General features: G+C 52.0%; 9 protein-coding genes and 1 non-coding gene across 10 annotated transcripts; 5 read left to right on the top strand and 5 right to left on the bottom strand.

The window, feature by feature from the left end:
- Nucleotides 1-1501: 1501 nt before the first annotated feature.
- Nucleotides 1502-1603, bottom strand: J4E84_009740. Its single transcript has one exon. It is a non-coding gene; the product is annotated as a tRNA-Val (tRNA).
- A 403-nt stretch (nt 1604-2006) lies between these two features.
- On the bottom strand, nt 2007-3965 carry J4E84_009739 (uncharacterized protein; the record flags this gene model as incomplete). Its single annotated transcript, XM_049392300.1, has 5 exons — nt 2007-2342; nt 2393-3114; nt 3162-3204; nt 3260-3637; nt 3687-3965. The coding sequence occupies 5 exons, from the start codon at nt 3963-3965 to the stop codon at nt 2007-2009; spliced, it is 1758 nt and encodes a 585-aa protein (XP_049240062.1).
- A 763-nt stretch (nt 3966-4728) lies between these two features.
- On the top strand, nt 4729-7942 carry J4E84_009738 (uncharacterized protein; the record flags this gene model as incomplete). The annotated part of the gene is made up of 2 exons (XM_049392299.1): nt 4729-5106; nt 5270-7942. The coding sequence occupies 2 exons, from the start codon at nt 4729-4731 to the stop codon at nt 7940-7942; spliced, it is 3051 nt and encodes a 1016-aa protein (XP_049240061.1).
- A 214-nt stretch (nt 7943-8156) lies between these two features.
- Nucleotides 8157-9517, bottom strand: J4E84_009737 (uncharacterized protein; the record flags this gene model as incomplete). Its single annotated transcript, XM_049392298.1, has 2 exons — nt 8157-8849; nt 8921-9517. 2 exons carry the CDS (start codon nt 9515-9517, stop codon nt 8157-8159), a joined length of 1290 nt encoding a protein of 429 aa, XP_049240060.1.
- A 228-nt stretch (nt 9518-9745) lies between these two features.
- J4E84_009736 (uncharacterized protein) lies at nt 9746-10333 on the bottom strand (the record flags this gene model as incomplete). Its single annotated transcript, XM_049392297.1, has 1 exon — nt 9746-10333. The coding sequence occupies one exon, from the start codon at nt 10331-10333 to the stop codon at nt 9746-9748; it is 588 nt and encodes a 195-aa protein (XP_049240059.1).
- Nucleotides 10334-10688: 355 nt separating this feature from the next.
- On the bottom strand, nt 10689-11758 carry J4E84_009735 (uncharacterized protein; the record flags this gene model as incomplete). Its single annotated transcript, XM_049392296.1, has 3 exons — nt 10689-11002; nt 11052-11419; nt 11472-11758. 3 exons carry the CDS (start codon nt 11756-11758, stop codon nt 10689-10691), a joined length of 969 nt encoding a protein of 322 aa, XP_049240058.1.
- A 554-nt stretch (nt 11759-12312) lies between these two features.
- On the top strand, nt 12313-13559 carry J4E84_009734 (uncharacterized protein; the record flags this gene model as incomplete). The annotated part of the gene is made up of 4 exons (XM_049392295.1): nt 12313-12459; nt 12520-12628; nt 12680-13153; nt 13201-13559. The coding sequence occupies 4 exons, from the start codon at nt 12313-12315 to the stop codon at nt 13557-13559; spliced, it is 1089 nt and encodes a 362-aa protein (XP_049240057.1).
- Nucleotides 13560-13985: 426 nt separating this feature from the next.
- J4E84_009733 (uncharacterized protein) lies at nt 13986-15751 on the top strand (the record flags this gene model as incomplete). Its single annotated transcript, XM_049392294.1, has 2 exons — nt 13986-14068; nt 14137-15751. 2 exons carry the CDS (start codon nt 13986-13988, stop codon nt 15749-15751), a joined length of 1698 nt encoding a protein of 565 aa, XP_049240056.1.
- Nucleotides 15752-16120: 369 nt separating this feature from the next.
- Nucleotides 16121-17317, top strand: J4E84_009732 (uncharacterized protein; the record flags this gene model as incomplete). The annotated part of the gene is made up of 1 exon (XM_049392293.1): nt 16121-17317. The coding sequence occupies one exon, from the start codon at nt 16121-16123 to the stop codon at nt 17315-17317; it is 1197 nt and encodes a 398-aa protein (XP_049240055.1).
- Nucleotides 17318-17583: 266 nt separating this feature from the next.
- J4E84_009731 (uncharacterized protein) lies at nt 17584-19014 on the top strand (the record flags this gene model as incomplete). Its single annotated transcript, XM_049392292.1, has 2 exons — nt 17584-17588; nt 17877-19014. 2 exons carry the CDS (start codon nt 17584-17586, stop codon nt 19012-19014), a joined length of 1143 nt encoding a protein of 380 aa, XP_049240054.1.
- Nucleotides 19015-19049: the final 35 nt, after the last annotated feature.

The raw sequence follows: 19049 nt of genomic DNA, 5'->3' as shown, positions 1-19049 counted from the left end.
CTAGGGCAACGACCCATACGACTCAACGTCATTGTGCGGAGGTCCCATGTACCTCGTCTGCATCTTTCCTACCGTCACTCTACTTCGACCCACCTTTTGTATTCTCCCACTCGCTCAACAAACCCTAGGGGCCTGACTGCAAGGCTAGAAAGCGGTTGTGCTCGCGCGCATCTTATCACTCGTACCGCCTATTGTAATGTTTCTTCTCTCGGCCGGCTTTCGCTGCTGCGCACCATTGATACCCCTCTCGCTACCTTTCCCTCGTGGTCTTTGAGCGACCTTTATTCCCTTGCTTGTTTTTCCTTTGCACGAGCGTTCTATATCCACTTTGTCTTGGTTGGAGGTGTAGCCTAGGCGATATTCACTCGCTACTTGGTGGGGGATGGGTAGGGGTTAGCCTCAGGGGCAATGATCCAAGTTGGTAGTTTGTGAAGAATCCTACAATCAATACCGCTATCTATGATACTCGATCAGTCTGCATGTGATGTTGTAATGCGAGCAAAGCTGTGCCCCCCGATCCCGGCATACTTCGGCGTCCTCGCACCACTTTCCAGCAAATTCTCACCGAAGCCCCACCACGGCCAAACCATCGAAACCACGAAGTCCGTTTCGCGCACATTCAACTACCAATATAAACGGTATTATTTTCCATCGCACCATCAATCAATCAAGCAACTCGCTTACAATCGGTTTTGTAGTGTGCGTAGATCCTCTTCCTCACTTACCAACTTGCCCCCGCTAATAACCATCCAGGTAGCGGTTATCACTCCGGATTCTGATCTCAAAATCAGTGTCTTCCGGCAACCCCGGTTCGATTCCGGGCAAGACCTCTCTTTTTGGATCCGTAGAGGCCCTGGGTAGTGTAGGGAGACGTGGTGGTATGCGTGGTGGGGTGTTGGCGGAGAATGAAGCTTTTTTGGTTTCGGGTATGTCAGACACACCCAACTTTTTTTTTTGAACGTGAAAGTTAGACTACAACCTGAATCCAGCAATGCACTGAAGATGAAAACGTGCCTCTAATTGACTGAGGTATATGTTACGTTAATGCGATGGTTGAGTATCCTACAGACGTGGCTCGTATAACGTTCCCATCACAAAAGATTGTCTTGCCTACTACATGCATATAGAAGACTTTATCAATCCCTTTGAATGTGTGCTGTAGCCTGCAGTAGGTAGCTTTACTTTGTAGCTTCTAAATTGCACGAGCGGCTGCGTTGTATAAGGCTCGCTGCATCGCGTTCCCGAAGTTCGTGTGCCGAAGTTTCGCCTTTTTGTCCCCACCCCTGCCAACGAACACATCCTTCAAAATTGAATGGACAGGATTCTGAAATAACGTGATATATCCCTCTCAAGCATCAATTCAGGTATTTTGGAGTGAAATGTGTGTCTTCATTCGCCAACTCGAAAAGTACCAAAAAAAAAAGTCCACATCCGCCCACGCCTATTCACTGTCCTCCCCCGCAACAAAAAACGAATGCACTACAGTAACTGTAGCTCCTCTTGACTCATCGGAGGCTTGAACTCCGGACCTTCAGTGTCCTAACTGGTGGCTTTTGAAGACCCCTTGTTAGACTGACGTGATAACCAACTACACCAACGAGCCCTGTTTTATAGCAAATAGAGAAACTATAAGACTTATGTAGTTGTTCCGGGGCCGCTGTCAGCAGAACTGAGAGAGTTACAGGACTTGAACTTGTGCGGTCGCTAGGGCGAAAAGGGGGGGTTGAATGTGGGCAGCTCGCTGGAGCTATACCCACTTGGCAGGGTGGGGAGCTATCAGCTTACTACAGAAGCACCCTGGTACGGGGGGCAACGAGTCTTCATTGGAACTTACACTAGTATACATCCTCACTGCAGCAGGTTATATTGACAGGATGTAGAACAGGTGGTTGTGGTTACTCGAATATGTTGACATATAACGGTATCTGATATCGCGAACAGGGACGCGGAAACAACTCACAACAGGCATCGCAAGAACAACAACAGCCCCTCACTAGTAAAGGTGTCTAAAGCTTGCTGCCTGCTAACCTCCTCTTCTCCTTCTCTTTGTCCCTCAACAACCGCCGCAGAATCTTGCCAGACGGTGACTTCGGAATCTCATCGATGAACTCAATACCACCGCTGATCCACTTGTATCGCGCCTTGTGTTCTTCGACGTGCTTTTGAATCTCGCGAGCGAGGACGCGGTCGTTCTCTTCGAGGCCGACTGACGGTGATTTGACGACGAAAGCTTTCGGTACCTCTCCGGTCTTCTCGTTGGGGATTTGGATGACGGCGCAGTCGTTTACGGCAGGATGCGTTAGGAGGTGTGCTTCGAGTTCTGCAGGCGCGACTTGGTGGCCCTAGGATGTTGTTAGTGTCGAATATCTTTCACAGGGAGTAGAGACCGTACCTGAACCTTGATGAGTTCCTTGATACGATCAACGATGAAGACGTGTTCGTGACCATTCGCCCCCTTCTTGAATACAGCCTCATCACCGGTGCGCATGTACCCATCTTGGAACGTTTCCTTGTTGGCCTTGTCGTTGTTCAGATAGCCCAACACGACTGAAGGAGACTTGACTAGCAACTCGCCAGGCTGATCGTAGCCAGTGATCTCGGTGCCCTCAATAGTAACGATCTTGCACTCGATGCTAGGTAGCAGGGAACCGGAGGAGCCGAACCAGATGTCATCGGGAGAAGACGAGGAAACGACAGTGCATGTCTCCGTGAGACCATATCCTTGTCGGATCTTCCATGAAGGGAAGATCTTGGATAGATCTTCTGCTGTCTCTTGTCCTAATGGTGCAGCTCCGGTGAAGATGGACCAGACGGAGCTGAGGTCGTACTTGTCGAGCAAGGGCTTGTTTTTGGTCATGAGGATAATGATCGGTGGGACCAAGAACAACGAGTTGATCTTGTAGTCTTGGATGGCCTGCAGAGTTGACGCAAACTCAAACTTAGGGAGGACTACGACACCATCTCCACGGTAGACATTCGCATGGCAGATGACTACCAGGCCATAGATATGCGACATGGGCAAGAGGCCCAGGGCGATCTCGGTGTAGTCGGACTGATTCCGTACGTCGTTGATGATCGTATCTCTGTACGGCTTCTCGTAGGTAGTGATTTGCACTGCTTGTGGTCAGCTAGTGCTTGATGCGATATGAGGACAAACTTACTGGTGTTGGCGATGACGTTCCTGTGCGATATCATGACACCTTTCTGTACAATACGTTAGGATATACATGCGCGTACGTGCAATACATTCAATCCTTACCGGTAGTCCTGAAGTACCGCTAGAGTAGCAAAGGAACGCTGTCCGCAGAGCTCCGTCGCCTTTCTCCCAGTCCAACTTGGGCAGACGGTCAAGCTTCTCGCCCTCACGGATGAGATCGTCGACCGTCTTGAGCCCCTTTGGTGTTTTCTTGCCAGCAAACGATTCGGGCACCTCCAGTATGTATATGCGATTCTCGGGGATGCCGCAGTTCTTCGCCGCCTGTCGCGCGGTGTCTAAGAGGGGGACGCAGGTGAAGAGGGCTTTCGCGCCGGAGTTCTTCAATTGGTATTCGAGTTCAGCGGTACTGTAGGCAGCATTGGCGGGCGATTGGATGCCACCCAGACGATGGGTAGCCCATGCCAATGGAAGCGTGTCAATCTAGCCAACGTCAGTATCCTCGTAAACCCATCAGCCTGGAGATGCTTACCGTGTTGACAGAGAAGACAGCGATGACCTTGTCCCATTCAGTCGCCTCGTTAGGTTTGAAGCCAAGCTCCTTTGATAAGCCTCGGGCGAGAGCCTCGACACGGTCTCGCATATCCAAACACGAGTATCTCTTCCCGGTCAACCCGCAGGTGAAGGGGTCGTTCGAATAGCCGAGCGGGTGACGGCCATAGTGCTCATCGAGCATAAAGTCGCAGATGGGAATCGAGTCTGGCGGATCGAAGGGGAGCTGCGGCACCCATGAAGGAGGATTGAACGGCATGTTGAGCGATATCTACGCGTGCGTTAGTTGTGCGCGAAGTCTTGGGACGGATGCAGGAACTCACCTATAGTAAGCCTCAATTGGCGATGCAGGGAGAAGGCAAAGGAGGAATCAAAACTGCAGCTTTAACGCATGCGCCCATCTTCCTGAATGACGTTAGCATCATCGGATGCCGTGTCTGGTCGGAGCCGACAGCTACTGCCAGCCCCCAACTGTGGGGAAAGCTGGGGTACCGAGGTCACGCCTCGAAGCGGCCAAACCTCTCCTTAACGCCGGCCTTAGCTCGGAGCCACCAAAACGCGACTCACCTCCTCGACCCAGACACGCAGAAAGAAATTATTGCAATTCGTGACCGAGTATAATCAGGAGTCGCAAGCATGACCAATCTCTCCAGGTTTGGCTGCTTTCTTGGAAGTCGCTCTTATCGCGACGTAATACAGCAAGAGCCACCCTCGACCCTGCCTCCGCGCTGGCGGCCTTCTTCACTGTCACCATCTCCAACGTTTGCCCACTCTCACTGCGTCGCTCAAGTGAGAGCGTCTCAGCAGAGTTTTCAGTTAATCTCTGCGTAGCTGTCTTCCTATTGTCGCACGAACCTGAATTGAATTCCTATTGTCCGCATGACGCGATCCCACCACCTGCCACTCCTGACCTCACTCTGTTGTTTCTAGACTTCAATTGTCTTTCTTGTCGCTTCAGCTATCGTCACTGAATACCCAACACGCATCTAACAGCAAACCACTACTCGAATCACCCATCTCTAATGGCATCCCCCAAGCGCAAGTCCGACGACAGCGATTCCGACTGGGAAGGTGCACCCGGAGCGAAGCAACCCAAACTCACGCCCGAATCAGGGCCTGCTGAACTCCATAAAGATCTCGGTAACTATGGCAGCGCGTCTTCCCAACGCCCGACACGAGTGAGGAGACCTCCTGAAAGATACATCAATGCACCGCCTCAGCCGCCTGTCTCTAAGAGAAGGAAAGCGACCTCGACCAAGGCCAAATCATCTGCACAGAGAGCTTCAACTTCAACAAGTGGTGCTTCTCATCAGATTCAGACTGAAGCTCCGGTATCTTTGGAGACAGTTGCGAATGCCATCGACACCTCGTCGCAACCACCAGAGAAAGAGTCCAAGATAGTCCGTCTCAAAGTCCCATTCACCACGTCCACATGCCAGCCAAGCCAACAACACGAAAACGAAAGCTCTGATAGTGAGCTATCGTCCCCGCCGGCTTCTTTGCCATCGACTCCAGTCAGTACAACTGTCGGACTTCTCGGTCATCAAGCTAACTTGCAAACAGATTTCCGCCTACAAGAACACACAGACCTCTCTTCCGCTGGACGGACAAGGCCAATGTGCTCAGCGTATACCGGAACCCGTACCGGCATCGAGCCAAGATTTTGCAACTCCATTTGCTTCGCAAGAAATTCTCTCAAGCCAGACCCCCATATCGCAATCATGGGAACCAAATACGCCGGAGGACAGTATGCGCAACGTCCCAGACTTCGTCAATCACGCGCAAACACCGCCATCGATGCCTCCAAAGAAGGCCGATAGTCGCTTCGCATACCTTACGCCCGAATCAGCTAGCCACTATGATCCGAGTGCTGTACATGAACAGTCGAACGTTGAGCTTGGGAACGACCAGGCGCCTGAACAAGACTCATATCTAGCCCAGGCCATACTGCCTTTGGGTTCGACCTGCGGAAGGTGTGGCGCAGCTGGGCACGAAGAGCATGACTGTTCCGTGGCTCTTTCTGTCCCCGAAAATCGAGATCGCAGCGGGCAGGTCGAGGCTTGGCTTCGAGCTGGCGATCCCGCCGACCAGACAAAGCCGCCCTGTGCTGACCTTGTTGGGCCGGTGCCCAGTCTGTATGCGGAATCAGAAGCAACAACGGATTGCGATGAATTCGTGGGCTCTCCCGTCGGTGAAGGATTCGACCTAGCCGACAACAAACACCTTTATGATATCACCGAGCGACTCATTGCCCAGCAGAATAGAGGTTCGAACAAGCCAGAACCACACGGACAACCAGAAGTCTGGGCCGATGGACGGCAAGAGATCTGCGAGACGCTACATTACTATCGCGCATACCAAAGCGCCTGCTACTCAACTGGCGGTTTTGTGAGGGGCTTCATGTTTGACAAGGTTGCGCATGCTCGCGACTATATGGATACTAACGTTGTCATCTCACGAGCAGGTGGTGGTCTCGCGAAGGACATTGACTCCGGTGAGATGAAGTCAAGGAAGGACCAATCTGAAGACTCAGCTGCGCTAGGCTTGAGGAACTGCATGCTTCACTACAACCCAGTCGTCATCATCACTGGAGTCGACAACCCCAACATCCCATCAAAGCCACCGCATCAGTACTGTGTTTTGGATCATTTCAAGCCCACCCATATCTGGGCTGAGAAGAGTGGTAACAGCAAGATTGTGCGATACCGCTTTGAGAAGCTGAACACAAAGAAAGAGTCCTGGTGGAAGGAGAAGGATTCACAGGAAGTTGCAGAGCTCGGCTCGCTGCCACCTCCAGTTGAGAAGATATGCGGAAGCTGCAACGTGAAGTCTCAACAGATATACCTGAACGGGTGGATGTGTCTACAACCGACTTGCGCCGCCTTTTGGAAGATTCTCATGCCCACACCGGGACCAGGATTGAGCATATCAGCTCAAGAGCCTAAGGAAGCATCTTTGGTCTATGACCCACGCTTCCTCAAGCAGAAGACTCCTTGGCACAATGACGACCACGATTACCCTCTGGTTTCCAATGCCGCCGAACTTTCAGGGCACTCCGTTCCAGGGGAGAATACATCGGTCTCTTTCTGGTCTGGTATTGTATGCCCTAGCTGCGGGCGCTGCACATCCCGTTTGAATTGGACGAATTGGAAGTGTTCCAATGAATCATGTCAATACACAAGGACGCCTCTACATACGCTCATTCCCGCGCTCTCCCTTCGCGATCCATTATGGCCGGTCACTAGCAGCTACACGCTGTCTAGAGATACAATGACACCTCTCTTAGGGTTGAAGGTGTCATTTGAACACGGATACCGGATCAATCGTTATGAGTTACCCGGTGTCAACGGATTCATTACACACATGATCGCCAACAAGACGGTGCTTGAGGAAGAAGGTGGACCAGACGCGATGTTTGAGGAGCTTCAACAGACGGACATTGGGCTGCAGCGACGCTCCATGCCGAACGGTCAGCTCAAAGGACCTAACTACTGCCGCCATTTCGCAGTCAACTATGGCATGCCATACAAGTTCATCGCAGCGACAGCATCTCGCTCCTTTGATGGAGCCGCTCGTCCAATAACCAGCACTCGCAGTCGCCTGAACTGGGCGGCCAAGTTGCTCTTGACTCAAGAGACTGGGAAGAGCATGGAAGAAGTCAATCAGGAATGGCAAGAGAAGGAGTTTAACGAAGTCCTCGCACTGGGATACTTCGAAGAACAAAAGATCAACTACCACGATGACGGTGAATTCGGCCTCGGTCCAACTATCGCAACGTTAAGTTTGGGCGCACCAGGCACAATGCGGATCCGCATGAAAGCGCGTCACTACCACGGCGTGTCTTCTGTCGCAGGTCTTTACGACGACGCTGCCCCAGTACCCGGATGCGAACATTACGAAGCTCGTCTCGCACTTCAACCTTCTCTCGATGCGCTCAAGACATCCGACTCCAAGGCATATAATGCGAGGAGGAAGCAGATACCCAAGCAGTTGAAGCTCAACAACCGAGGCAATGCGAGGGATGCGTTGACCATGCAGCTCGGTCATGGCGATATTGTTATCATGCACGGCGCAGATGTACAGAAGTATTATGAACACGCTGTTGAGCACTCGGGTAAGCTGCGGTTTGCGCTTACTTGTCGGTACATCGACCCAACATCGCTGAAGGCTGAGGATCAGCCTCAGTATGAAGTTGGGCAGGATGAGGAGCGGTATGATGGATCAGGGCTGATTTGAGTTGTCTGGCACGATGGAGAAGGAAGACGGAGACTTTGGGTTATATACGGATTTCAACGACGCCAACCTTAGATAGCATGTTTGACTTGTGGTCACATCTGGCGGATACCATGTTATCTTACGAAGGCGAACGTGTCTTGCATCTCTATATACATTTCATAACGGGTATTCAACTTTTACTTCTTATGCACATAACCTCATCATTCTTTTAGATTTACATCTCTTGCTTCCACTCCTTGTTGAACGCCCGTCCAATTACCATTCTCCTCACCTCACTCGTTCCAGCACCAATCTCATACAACTTAGCATCCCTAAGTATCCGTCCCACGGGAACCTCATTCATGTATCCCATACCGCCCATTAATTGCACGGCATCAGCAGCCACCTCGCTCGCCCTCTCCGCCGCATACAGAATCGCTCCCGCGCAATCCTGTGTCTTGATATCGGGACTAGCGTGCGACTCATCCACAGCGCGGGCAACACTATATGTGAACGCCTGACTAGCACGATATTTCGTGTACATATCCGCCAGCTTCCCCTGCACAAGCTGATTATGCGCAATCGGCGTACCGAACTGCTTCCGCTGGTGTGTATAAGGAAGGACGTTATCAAGCGAGGCCTGCATGAGACCCAGCGGTCCCGCTGAGAGCACAAGGCGCTCGAGATCCAGGCCCTCCATCAAGACGCGGACGCCGCGGTTGATCTCGCCGAGGACGTTTTCCTTGGGGACGAAGACGTTTTCGAAAACGAGTTCGCCGGTGTTGGAGCCGCGCATACCCAGTTTGTCTAGTTTGTTGGCGACGCTGAAGCCGGGGGTGGAGGTCTCGAGGATGAAGGCTGTGATGCCCTTGGAGGCGGCGTTGGGTTCGGTTTTGGCGTAGACGACTATTACGTGTGCGTCTGGGCCCTGTAGATGTCTTGTTAGTACACCTTCTTCCTTCTGGCAGCCTTGTATGTAGACGCGGCAAGAGAACGTACGTTTGTAATCCACATCTTGGTGCCGTTAAGCAAATACCCACCATCCACCTCCTTCGCCGTACTCTTCATACTAACAACATCACTCCCAGCACTATGCTCGCTCATAGCCAACCCACCAATCTTCTCTCCACTAATCAAACCAGGCAGGTACTTCTTCTTCTGCTCCGCATTCCCGTTCAACATCAACTGGTTCACGCACAACTGGCTGTGTGCCGCGTAACTCAGTCCTATGCTACCGCTCGCCCGCGACAGCTCCTCCATAACGACACAGTGGGCTTGATAGCCCATTGCCAGCCCGCCGAACTCCTCATCCGCGGTTATGCCTAGGAAACCCGCTTCGCCGAACTTCTGCCACATTTCGTTGGGGAACTCATTTTGTTTGTCGGTGCGCGCGGCGACGTCTTCGGGGATCTCGCGTTGGGCGAAGTCGCGGACCGAGTCGCGGAGCTCGTCGAGGTCGGATTGCGAGGGGGGTGTGAAGGCTTTGGGGTGCTTGGTCGATGCGTGGCGGGCTGTGGTGGTGGAGAGGATGGCGGCGCGGGGGACGCGTGTTTGCCGGATGCTGCGTGTGAAGAGGCGGGGGGCTAGGGAGGCCATTTTGATTATGATGTAAACTGGAATTGAAAGGTCGAAAGAAAGTCGTCAAGGAAAGTGGTGAGATGTTTGACAATACCGTCTTGGGAGTTCGGTTTGCGACGGCTGATGGACCGAGGCACCTTCCTAACTCATGGATTGCGGAGGACCAGGGTCCGGGGAAGAGGGAAGCGGCGTAATTCCGCTCTCCCTTCCCATCTATCAACAAGTCTCTACACCACCAACAAGCCCTCAAAGATCCTTGACGCGCTTCATCGCCCTATCATTACACTCCCCCACATCCAGTGCGACCAAAAACCTGCTCACAGCATTATACGCCGCAACCGTCGCAGTCAACTCCACAACCATGGTGTCCTCCAACACGCCCTTGACCATCTCCGCAACCATATCTTCCACCTGCACACCAACAGTCATCTGATCTGTATAAACCATAACCGCATATTCCTCCTTGCTGAACCCCAACAGCCCCTCCCTCTCAACCATCCCATGTTTTGTAACAGGTAAATCAAAGATAGTCTGAAGTACTTCCTTGGACACGCCTGCTTTCAGGGCTAGAGCGGCATGCACGTCCCACTCGTGAACTGCGTGGTTCAGCACTGCGATGCGGCTTATGGCTAGTTCTTTGAGATTGGCCGGTAGACTGGTTTGCGTGCGGATTGCGCCGATGAATGAGTTCCAGCCGTCTGCTACGGCGGGGTTGTGTAGGAGCGCCAGATCGAGTGGGATGAGGGGGCGCGGCTTTCGTCGCTCGGCGATGCGCTCGTAGATTGGGCGGGCTTCTTCATTTGGGGGCTCGCTTGGGGCGTAGGGGACGCGCATCTTGGGGCGGGTTGTAGTGCTGAGGAATCGTAGGTGGATGGTGGATGTGATGGGTCGAGTTTGGGAGCGGATGAACTTGGCTAGCCGTGGGCGGAGAAACATTGGATGCGAGGAAGCAAGGAAAGAGGGAGATTATATATCACTCTTGTGCATATGCAGGGACAATCACGGATATACTTTCCGGTATACGGAATAGCGAGCATGGCACTGGTGAGCAATGCTAGTTGTTCAGATAAGAGTGAGTAAATCAGGTTTTTGGAATATCGTTCGATCAAAGATTCATTCATGCGTAGTTTTCCGTAGATCCCACCATATAAAATATATACATGTTCAACACCACAAAAGACGAACTCATTTACAACCTGCTCTGCTCATCAAAGACATTCGGTAACCTAGGGATACCTTCCAATCTAGTTGTCTTCTTACCCGCTGGCGCAAGTGTGACATTGTATGTCAAGTCGAGCTTCGCCTTGGGGTCCTTGCTAGGCTCAAAGTCTAGCAGCAGGTCGTCCTTGACGGCAAAGACAGTGTCATTCGAGACCCATTGGTCGTCGCGGGGGTATAATTGTGTGATGAGCGGCTTGTAGTTCTCTGCTGAAACCATGAGATGGATGTGTGCGGGACGGAAGGGGTGGCGGTCGAGAGTCTTGAAGAGTTGGCCAGCGGCGCCTGTTGTGTGTTAGTCTTGCTCCTACGATATCTTCTGAAATTGACATACCATCGGTAGGCAGCGAGTACGCTGTTGGCTTGTAGCAGTAGTACCAGTACTCGCCCTTCTCGTTCGTGGTGAACTTTCCGCGCAGGTTGTTGGGCTCCTGGTTCTCGGGATCTTGGAAGTCGTACTTTCCGTTTGCGCTCGCTTGCCAGATGTCGATGACGGCGTTTGGGATGCCCTTCTTGGTGTCGAGGTCCATGACTACACCGTGCATGAGAGTGGTTTGGCCATCGGGATGCGGGTTTCGGATGATGGTGTCGCCGAGGTCGCGGAATGGCGAGTGTGGTGACCAGAAGGGGCCGAGGATTGTGGAGGAGGTGGGTGTCTCGCCAGACTCGTTGATGTGCTTGTGTGCGATCTCGTCGACCAATCTGGGTAGAAGTTAGTATGACGTTTGGTCTTGCTGAAGGTTTGACGACTTACGATTCTACACCTAGCACATCTGAAATACGATGCGCCTCGTTCCTGGTGGCTGTTGTGGTCTTGCCAATGGAGTTCACAAATCGCACGCCCTCAAACCACTCCTCGTTGGTAAGCTCGACCTCGCGAATGAAGTCGTGAAGATGTCTGATCAGCTTGCCCATGACAAAACGCGTCCGGTCTGGCACATTTGGTCCAATAGCGTTGATGACGGCGTCGGTGAAGTTAGGGTCGAAGCGGTGCGAGCCATTTTCCTGAACCTCGGGCGCTGTCTGTGTGTTTGGGTCCATTTTGTATGTGTATATAGGGAATCAAGGTACAAAGGGTATCAAAGGGCTGGTGAAGGGGAGTAGTACGGAATAGACATCATGCCTGGGAGGCAAGAGCTTAATAAATAGTAACTGAATTCTACCGCCCGCAGCCAACCGAACCGATACCGTTAACAATGGCCGTCTCTCTAGCCGCGGATCAGGCGAGACCTTGTCAGAGCTGTCTGGCGGCATGCTGTACCGGCTTTCAAGCGTACTATGAGCGTGAGGAGCTACAGTGCCGAAGGCTGCGCCAGGTCGCGACGGCTGCCCCGCCTCGCGCTGGGCGGGTTGGCGAATTAAAAGGGAGCCGATGTGGAAGAAGTCTTACCCGGCCTTTTTCCCTCGCAATCTAGCGCCATCAGCACTAATGCCCCGCCTTCGGCGCAGACCCCGGAAGTCTAGAGACGCGACGCGATGGCTGAATTATCGCAGAGTGGAAGGAGGATTCGGCATACATCCCAGAGTGACAGCTTTTGCTGCGAGCTGTTTGTTTACACGAAAGACACGTTCCGTGCAAGGAAGCAACCACCAACATGGTCAAACATCACCTCATGATCGGCACTTGGACGCCGCCAGGTGTGATCATCACAGTCGCATTCGATGATGAAACATTGAAGCTGGAGTTGGTGAAGAAGACGGAGATCCCGGAGGATGAGCCCATAAGCTGGATGGCTTTCGACGTATGCGCGCAATGTCTGGACCTCGATGCGACCAACGATTGCTGATGACTAGGATGACAGCACAAGAGAAAGAACATCTACGGTGCTTCTATGAAGAAATGGAGCTCGCACGAGGTCAAGAGCCCGAGTGAGATTGTGCATACAGGCAGCTTACCCATGGGTGGACATCGTAAGTGACAGAACATCAATGCAGGTTTGCTGTTACTGACAAGTTCCACAGCCAAAGCAAATGATGCCAATACCAAGACGCGTGCGATCTTCCTTCTTCCCGCCCAGAAGCCTCCGTATGCCGTATACTGCAACCCTTTCTATGACTATGCTGGCTACGGCAACATCTTCTCAGTCAACCCCGAAGGTCACATCAAAGAGAACATCCAGAATTTCGAGTACTGCGACAAGACTGCCATTCACGGTATGGTCTTCGACCCCTCAGAGACCTATCTCTACAGCGCAGACATGTGGGCCAATCGGGTCTGGTGCCATAAGAAGATAGATGACGAGGGAAGGCTTGAAACAGTAGGCTTCACTGAGGCGCCCGCGCCGAAAGACCATCCTAGATGGGTAGAGATGCATCCGTCAGGCAACTATTTGTATGCCTTGATGGAGGGAGGGAATCGGTTGTGCGAGTACGTGATTGATCCGCAGACGAAGCTTCCCGTCTACACTCACAAGACGTACCCATTGATTCCACCTGGTAAAGTACCCTTCTACACCTTCTAGTTCTTTGCTAAGTGTCTCCAGGTATCCCTAACGCAACCACGATGTACCGTTCCGACGTTTGCTTCCTCACTAAATCCTCAAACTACCTCTTCGCAACCTCCCGATCCAATTCCTTCTCCCTTACTGGTTACATTGCCGCATTCAAGATCGCCCCCTCAGGCGCCATTGAGCGACAAATCTGCCTCAATCCCACGCCGACTTCTGGTGGCCATTCGAATGCAGTATCGCCGTGTCCTTGGTCCGATGAGTGGTTAGCGCTTACAGATGATGAGAAGGGCGGCGTGGAGATCTATAGATGGCATCACGAGTTTCTAGCAAGAGTTGCGAGGTTGGAGATTGGTGAGAAGGGCTTTGGTATGAATGCTATCTGGTACGACTAGACCGATACACAATACTTGGGCATAGAGGACACTTAGTTAGAATCAAGAGAATCAGCATTACGCCACAGCATTTTAGTATGTTAGCATGAACTTTGATGTGGGTGAGTACTGCATGCATTGATGGTCCTCCACGTCCCGAAGCGTCGCGTACACGCGTGGTAGCGGCGGGTCTGTGTTCAGCCTCGGAAGAATGAGGGGCAACCCGTGGACGGTACCGCCGTCGCCCGAACTAACGCCAGCCGGCAGATGTCATCGGGGGAGCTCTTCTTTCCCCAACTTCGTCATGGCCTGCACGAGATAATTGGAGTAGTATAGTCGCAACCATCGAATCTAATCGTTTTCCAATCTTCCATTCCCACCCAGTCGTCTCTCAGCTACTTACGACACTTACACTGAAGTGCACAGCTACCCCACACAACAGATACAATGGCAGCCAAATCAACACCAGGCATCTTGTACGTGACGATGCAGCCCAAGGAGGGCTTGCCTGAAGCACAGTTCCACGATTGGTGAGTTGACCCCTCCGCAGTCGCATCCTTGCCACTTCACGATCACACCTGACACTCTTCCCTCCAAGGTACCAGAACGAACACGGCCCCAATCGCCTGCGCCTCCCCTTTTGTAACAATGGCTTCCGCTATCGCGCCACGGATCTCGAGAGCGCGTCTGGATCCAAAGATAAGCCGGAATGGATGGCCATCTACGATTTCGACGAGCTCGAGTGGTTGACGAGAGAGCCGTACACGAAACTCCGAAGCGCACCGGTGCAATCGCAACGAGAACGCGACACTATGAGGCAGATATTCGTCGACAGGCGATCTTACGACCTGCTGGGGGAGTGGAAGGGTGGAGACTTCAAGGACCTGCAGAAAGTTGAAAACGAGGGAGAGAAGAACGTCATGATTGCTGTGAGCTTTGCGCTGCACGAGGGCGCAGACAAGGAAGAGGAGCTGAAGAAGTGGTATGATGAGGAGCATGTACCTCTTCTGCAAAAGGTGCCCGGTTGGAGGAGAACGAGGAGATTCGTAACATCATACCTAGATCTGGAGAGCGGACACAAGACCGAGAAAGAGTACCTCGCGCTGCATGAGTACGCGCCGCAGAATGGGCTCGGAGGACCAGAGTTCAAGGCTGCAACTACAACAGAGTGGTGCGACAAGATCTACAAAGATGTCGTAAAAGACAGGAAGAGGAGGGTGTACGATCTCTACTACACCTTTGGTGCTGCACAGCGCGACCTCCAAAGTCTGGCGAGCAAAGACACAGTACCAGCAGAGAGTTCAGAAGGCATGGTCAAGACACATCCTGCGCACACCACACCAGAGAAGCGACCAGTCATCGAGAGCTTCGTCACAACAAAAGACGGCGTGCAACTGCCGTACCGCCTCGAAGGCTCCAGCGACCCCAACGCGTCTCTGCTCGTCCTCTCAAACAGTATACTTGTCGACTACGGTATCTGGGACGAATTCGTAGCCGAGTTCACAAAAGCCACAAACAACAAGTACCGCATCCTCCGATACAGCACCCGAGGCCGCAACACACTTCCATCGAATACCACATCGCCCATCACAGTGCATACACTTACAGACGACGTCATCGCTCTCCTCGACGCCCTGCGAGTGAAGAAAGCATCCATCGTCGGTGTCTCCCTCGGCGGCGCAACAGCACTCAACGCAGGCCTCTCCTACCCGGACCGCATCTCCGCCTTCATAGGCTGCGACACCAACGCCTTCGCGCCCCCATCCAACGCAAATGCCTGGAACGACCGAGTCGCCGTTGCTGAGAAAGAAGGTCTAACAGCCTCCTCCGGCGAGCCCATTGTCGGCGAAGAACTCGCAGAAGTGACGGTGCGCCGCTGGTTCGTCAAAGAGTCCTACGACGATGCGGAGCTGGCGAAGAAGATTCAGCGCGTAAAGGACATGGTTAAGACGAATTCACTGGCTGGGTTTAGAGACTCGGTCAAAGCATTGCATCAGTATGATATTAGGGAGAAGATGGCGGGGTATAAGGGCAAAGGTGCATTCTTGGTGGGTGCGGGGGATGGTGTGCTGCCTAAGACTATGAAGGAGAACATGGCGGATAAGTTGGGGAGTGGGGTTGAGCTTAAGGTTGTTGAGGGGGCGGGTCATTTGCCCATGGTGGAGAGGCCAGCGGAGGTTGCGCAATTTGTTGCGAGGTTTTTGGAGGGTTAGAGGTGTGTTATTTGATGATTCAAGAATGTGAGATCTGCTCATCTACTCCATAACATGCAGAAGACAGTAGTGCCTGAGTAAGCTGTGGCCTTTGCGTATCGATCTATACTTCTTCAGTTCATGACGATCCCAGGGGCTGGCTAACCGTAAACAAACTAGCTTGTTAGAATCACCGAGACATGAAACTTATATCCCAGACTCAATCATCCGCAATTTACGCATCTCTCTTTCTGCCACTGCGTTCTTTTCTCAAGACACTTCCACTTGTTTCCAAAGCAGTAAGACCCTCACTCCGCAAGTATCTCCAGCCTGTGACCAACAAGTCCTATTACAGGTACTACCTAGGTTCCCAAGGTCGTGGAAGCCAGTATGTCGGGCCGCATCCAACACGGCCGCATCGGCAAGTACAGTTCTCCAGATAAAAAGCCTTTTCCCACCCTTGTTAAGCCATACTTCTTCAAACCTACTGCGGACAACCGGCGTTTACGCCCTTACAACAAGACACGTTATGTGTTCAACTTCTCCCAATGGGAAGGCAAAACTATTCACGAGTTGGCTTACGACCATCGACCGCGCGGCCTCTACTTCCTCGATTTCATAACTGGTCCAAAGTTCGATTTAGCAAGTCGTCCTGACCTGATCAGCGCCCTGCGCTCCCTTAACAATGAGTGGTATACAGCTCACCTTTACCCGTCCTTCGCTAAGGGGCTCGCCAAACGAGGATTCAAGAGATTTGAGATTGAAGGATCGGTGTATGAGTGCGCCAAGTATCCCAAGAATCTCAACCCCCATCTACAATGGTACTTGTCGTGCGAGAAAACACCGTTCGACCATTTCATAGAGATGGAAACGCCCTACAAGGCAACCGTTTGGACCCATAGAAAGCCGGAAGTAACTTTCGATGCGGAGCCCCTCGCGGCGCTACGACCTGAAAGCGCAAATACGGGACAAGGGATGGGGTGGGAGGCGTATCCAATACGTCTCTCTTTCTTCGGGGTGCCGATTCGAATTGAACGCCTGTACATTGATGACCCAGAGAAGAAGAAGACCTATCTTACTGTTCTACCCGCCGGTATCAATGGAAATTATGTGGCATCGGAGTTCCTACATCTCACCATGGAGTTGAATGAGGAGGGCAAACCGCTGGGCTGGGCAGAAAAGATACTGGGCCTTCCGTTCCATTTCTCAGGCGCTCTTTGCAGTACGTACTACGTTGACGTAGTCGATGCTCGTTTCGAGAAGATCGAAGACGAATCTGTCATTAGGACCGGTCTTCGGTTCGAGATGAGAGGCGTTATCGCTGCAGTTGACGAAGGCAAGATATCCGTCAAGCCAGACTGGCTAGATCCGCGACTTTTGGAGGATGAGGGGAATCGCGAAATCATGCACATGACTCTGCAGGAGGGTGTTGAAGCACCAGTGGTCGGAGGAAAGTACCTGATTAAAGGTATTCTTCCACCGCCAGGTTTTGGTTGCAGTAAGTGGGGACCTACATTCGATTGGAAACACGGCAAGCTACCGGATGGAGTTTGGAAGGCTTTTGCGTTTGATCGCATTACCGAGTAAACTATCATCATCACATGCTTTCCACGGTGTTTTCCAAGGATGTGTCAAGACCAAGGTTTCTTCTCATCAGGTAAACCATCAATGTATCGCCTGGAATGCGACTAGTGATAACAAGAGTACCATAAAAGACTTTTCAGCCCGTTAAAGAGTTGGTTGGATATCTCCTAGTCCTGATTGACCTCATCGGCGCGATCGATTGGTAGTCGAGTTTTGGGTGACGCTATTGACGCTATCTTCTTGGGTCCAGATTGCGCACCTACCTAGGCATGATGTAAGTAACCTTGATTTCAATCAAGTACTCACTACCTTCTTACGAAAACGTCCCTCTTCAATAGAATAAAGCCTGGTCATTATCAGGAAGTATTTGCTCTACAACATCGACGGGCTGCAACAGTGTCCCAGCTGCCTCACTGTACGACCACTACTCTCTAAAAAATATCTCTTCAACATACCCGGTTCTGTTTCTTCCAGTATCACGAGAGATGACAAGTCGCATTCAAGATGCTCGCGTTGTGAAGTCTCCACACAAATCACGCCGGCAAACTCAGTCACTTCGGAGGAACACCTCTACTTCTCTTCAGAAAGCCTACACCTTCCACCCTACGGAACTGAACAGGCGCATTGTCCCGGAAAATAAAGCCCCGTATCGCTTCAACTTTGGCCCATGGTGCGGCTCCACAATTGAGGATCTTGTCTACTATGGGCCACAACAGTATGCTGGCAAGAGGTATCTACTCACCTTTATCTTGAGCGAGAAGTTCGACTTGAAAAGTAAAGTCGACCTCATCACGGCTTTTCGCTCGCTCGGTGACTCGTTCTATCAGGATTTATTTTGCGTCGGACAGAAGATGACAGAGCGAGGATTTACGCGGACATGGAGACACGGCTCACACTACTACTCCCAGCAGTGGGAAGAAGATAAGGCAGTGCTTTTATCGTGCGACGAGACAAAGTATGATCAGTTCATTCATGTGTCTGGACCCCGGCCTTCGGATTGGGACAGAGCGGAAAATGCTACGTTCGGTGGCGGTCAAAGAAGGTCTAATGTCACTCTCGACGCAGCTGCATTCAAGGAAACGATTTTCAGTGATTTGGATGAGGTTGAGCGAGAGGAATTGACGCAATTCCCGGTGCACATATCCTTCCACGGCATGCCCATCAGGTTGGAGCGGCTGTTTATCGACAACCCAGAAAAGAAAGCCACATATCTTACTATAGCGCCACTTGGCTTCGATGGCTCATCCGGTGGACAGGACATCTATTTAACGATGCGTCTCAACGAACAGGGTCAAGACGAAGATTGGGCAGAGAAACTTCTGGGCATACCCCATCACTTCTTTGGCGCCTACATTAACAGCGAGACGGAGGATCTTGCGTGTGCGAAGATCAAGCTCATCCAAGAGAGCGAAATCGAGGGCGGATTCCGTTTCGAAGCCCATGGTAACGTCGTGCCATCGAAAGATGAGCCTACCCGTATCGAGTTAGATTGGGGAAATCACTCGATGATTCGAAAGTATGGGTCGATCGAGAGTCTTCATTTGGAATACTCAGAAGAAGGACAGGGTCTTCCAGATAGTCCATGCCATATTCGGGGTGTGATCACGCTACGCGACAACCTGAAGTTCAAGTGGAGGGAGGAGCGTCTCGAGGATGCGGTATGGAGGTGCTGTGCTTTAGAACTCGATAGGACGAGATGAACATGAAGCTCGCGCAGTAGACCATGAAATCAACA

The sequence above is a fragment of the Alternaria hordeiaustralica genome, assembly GCF_023758085.1.
Source record: "Alternaria hordeiaustralica strain BMP 2776 chromosome Unknown scaffold_31, whole genome shotgun sequence".
Lineage (NCBI taxonomy): Eukaryota > Fungi > Ascomycota > Dothideomycetes > Pleosporales > Pleosporaceae > Alternaria > Alternaria hordeiaustralica.
The sequence above is the reverse complement of the archived record's forward strand: the minus strand, read 5'-3'. Positions and strand labels throughout refer to the sequence as shown.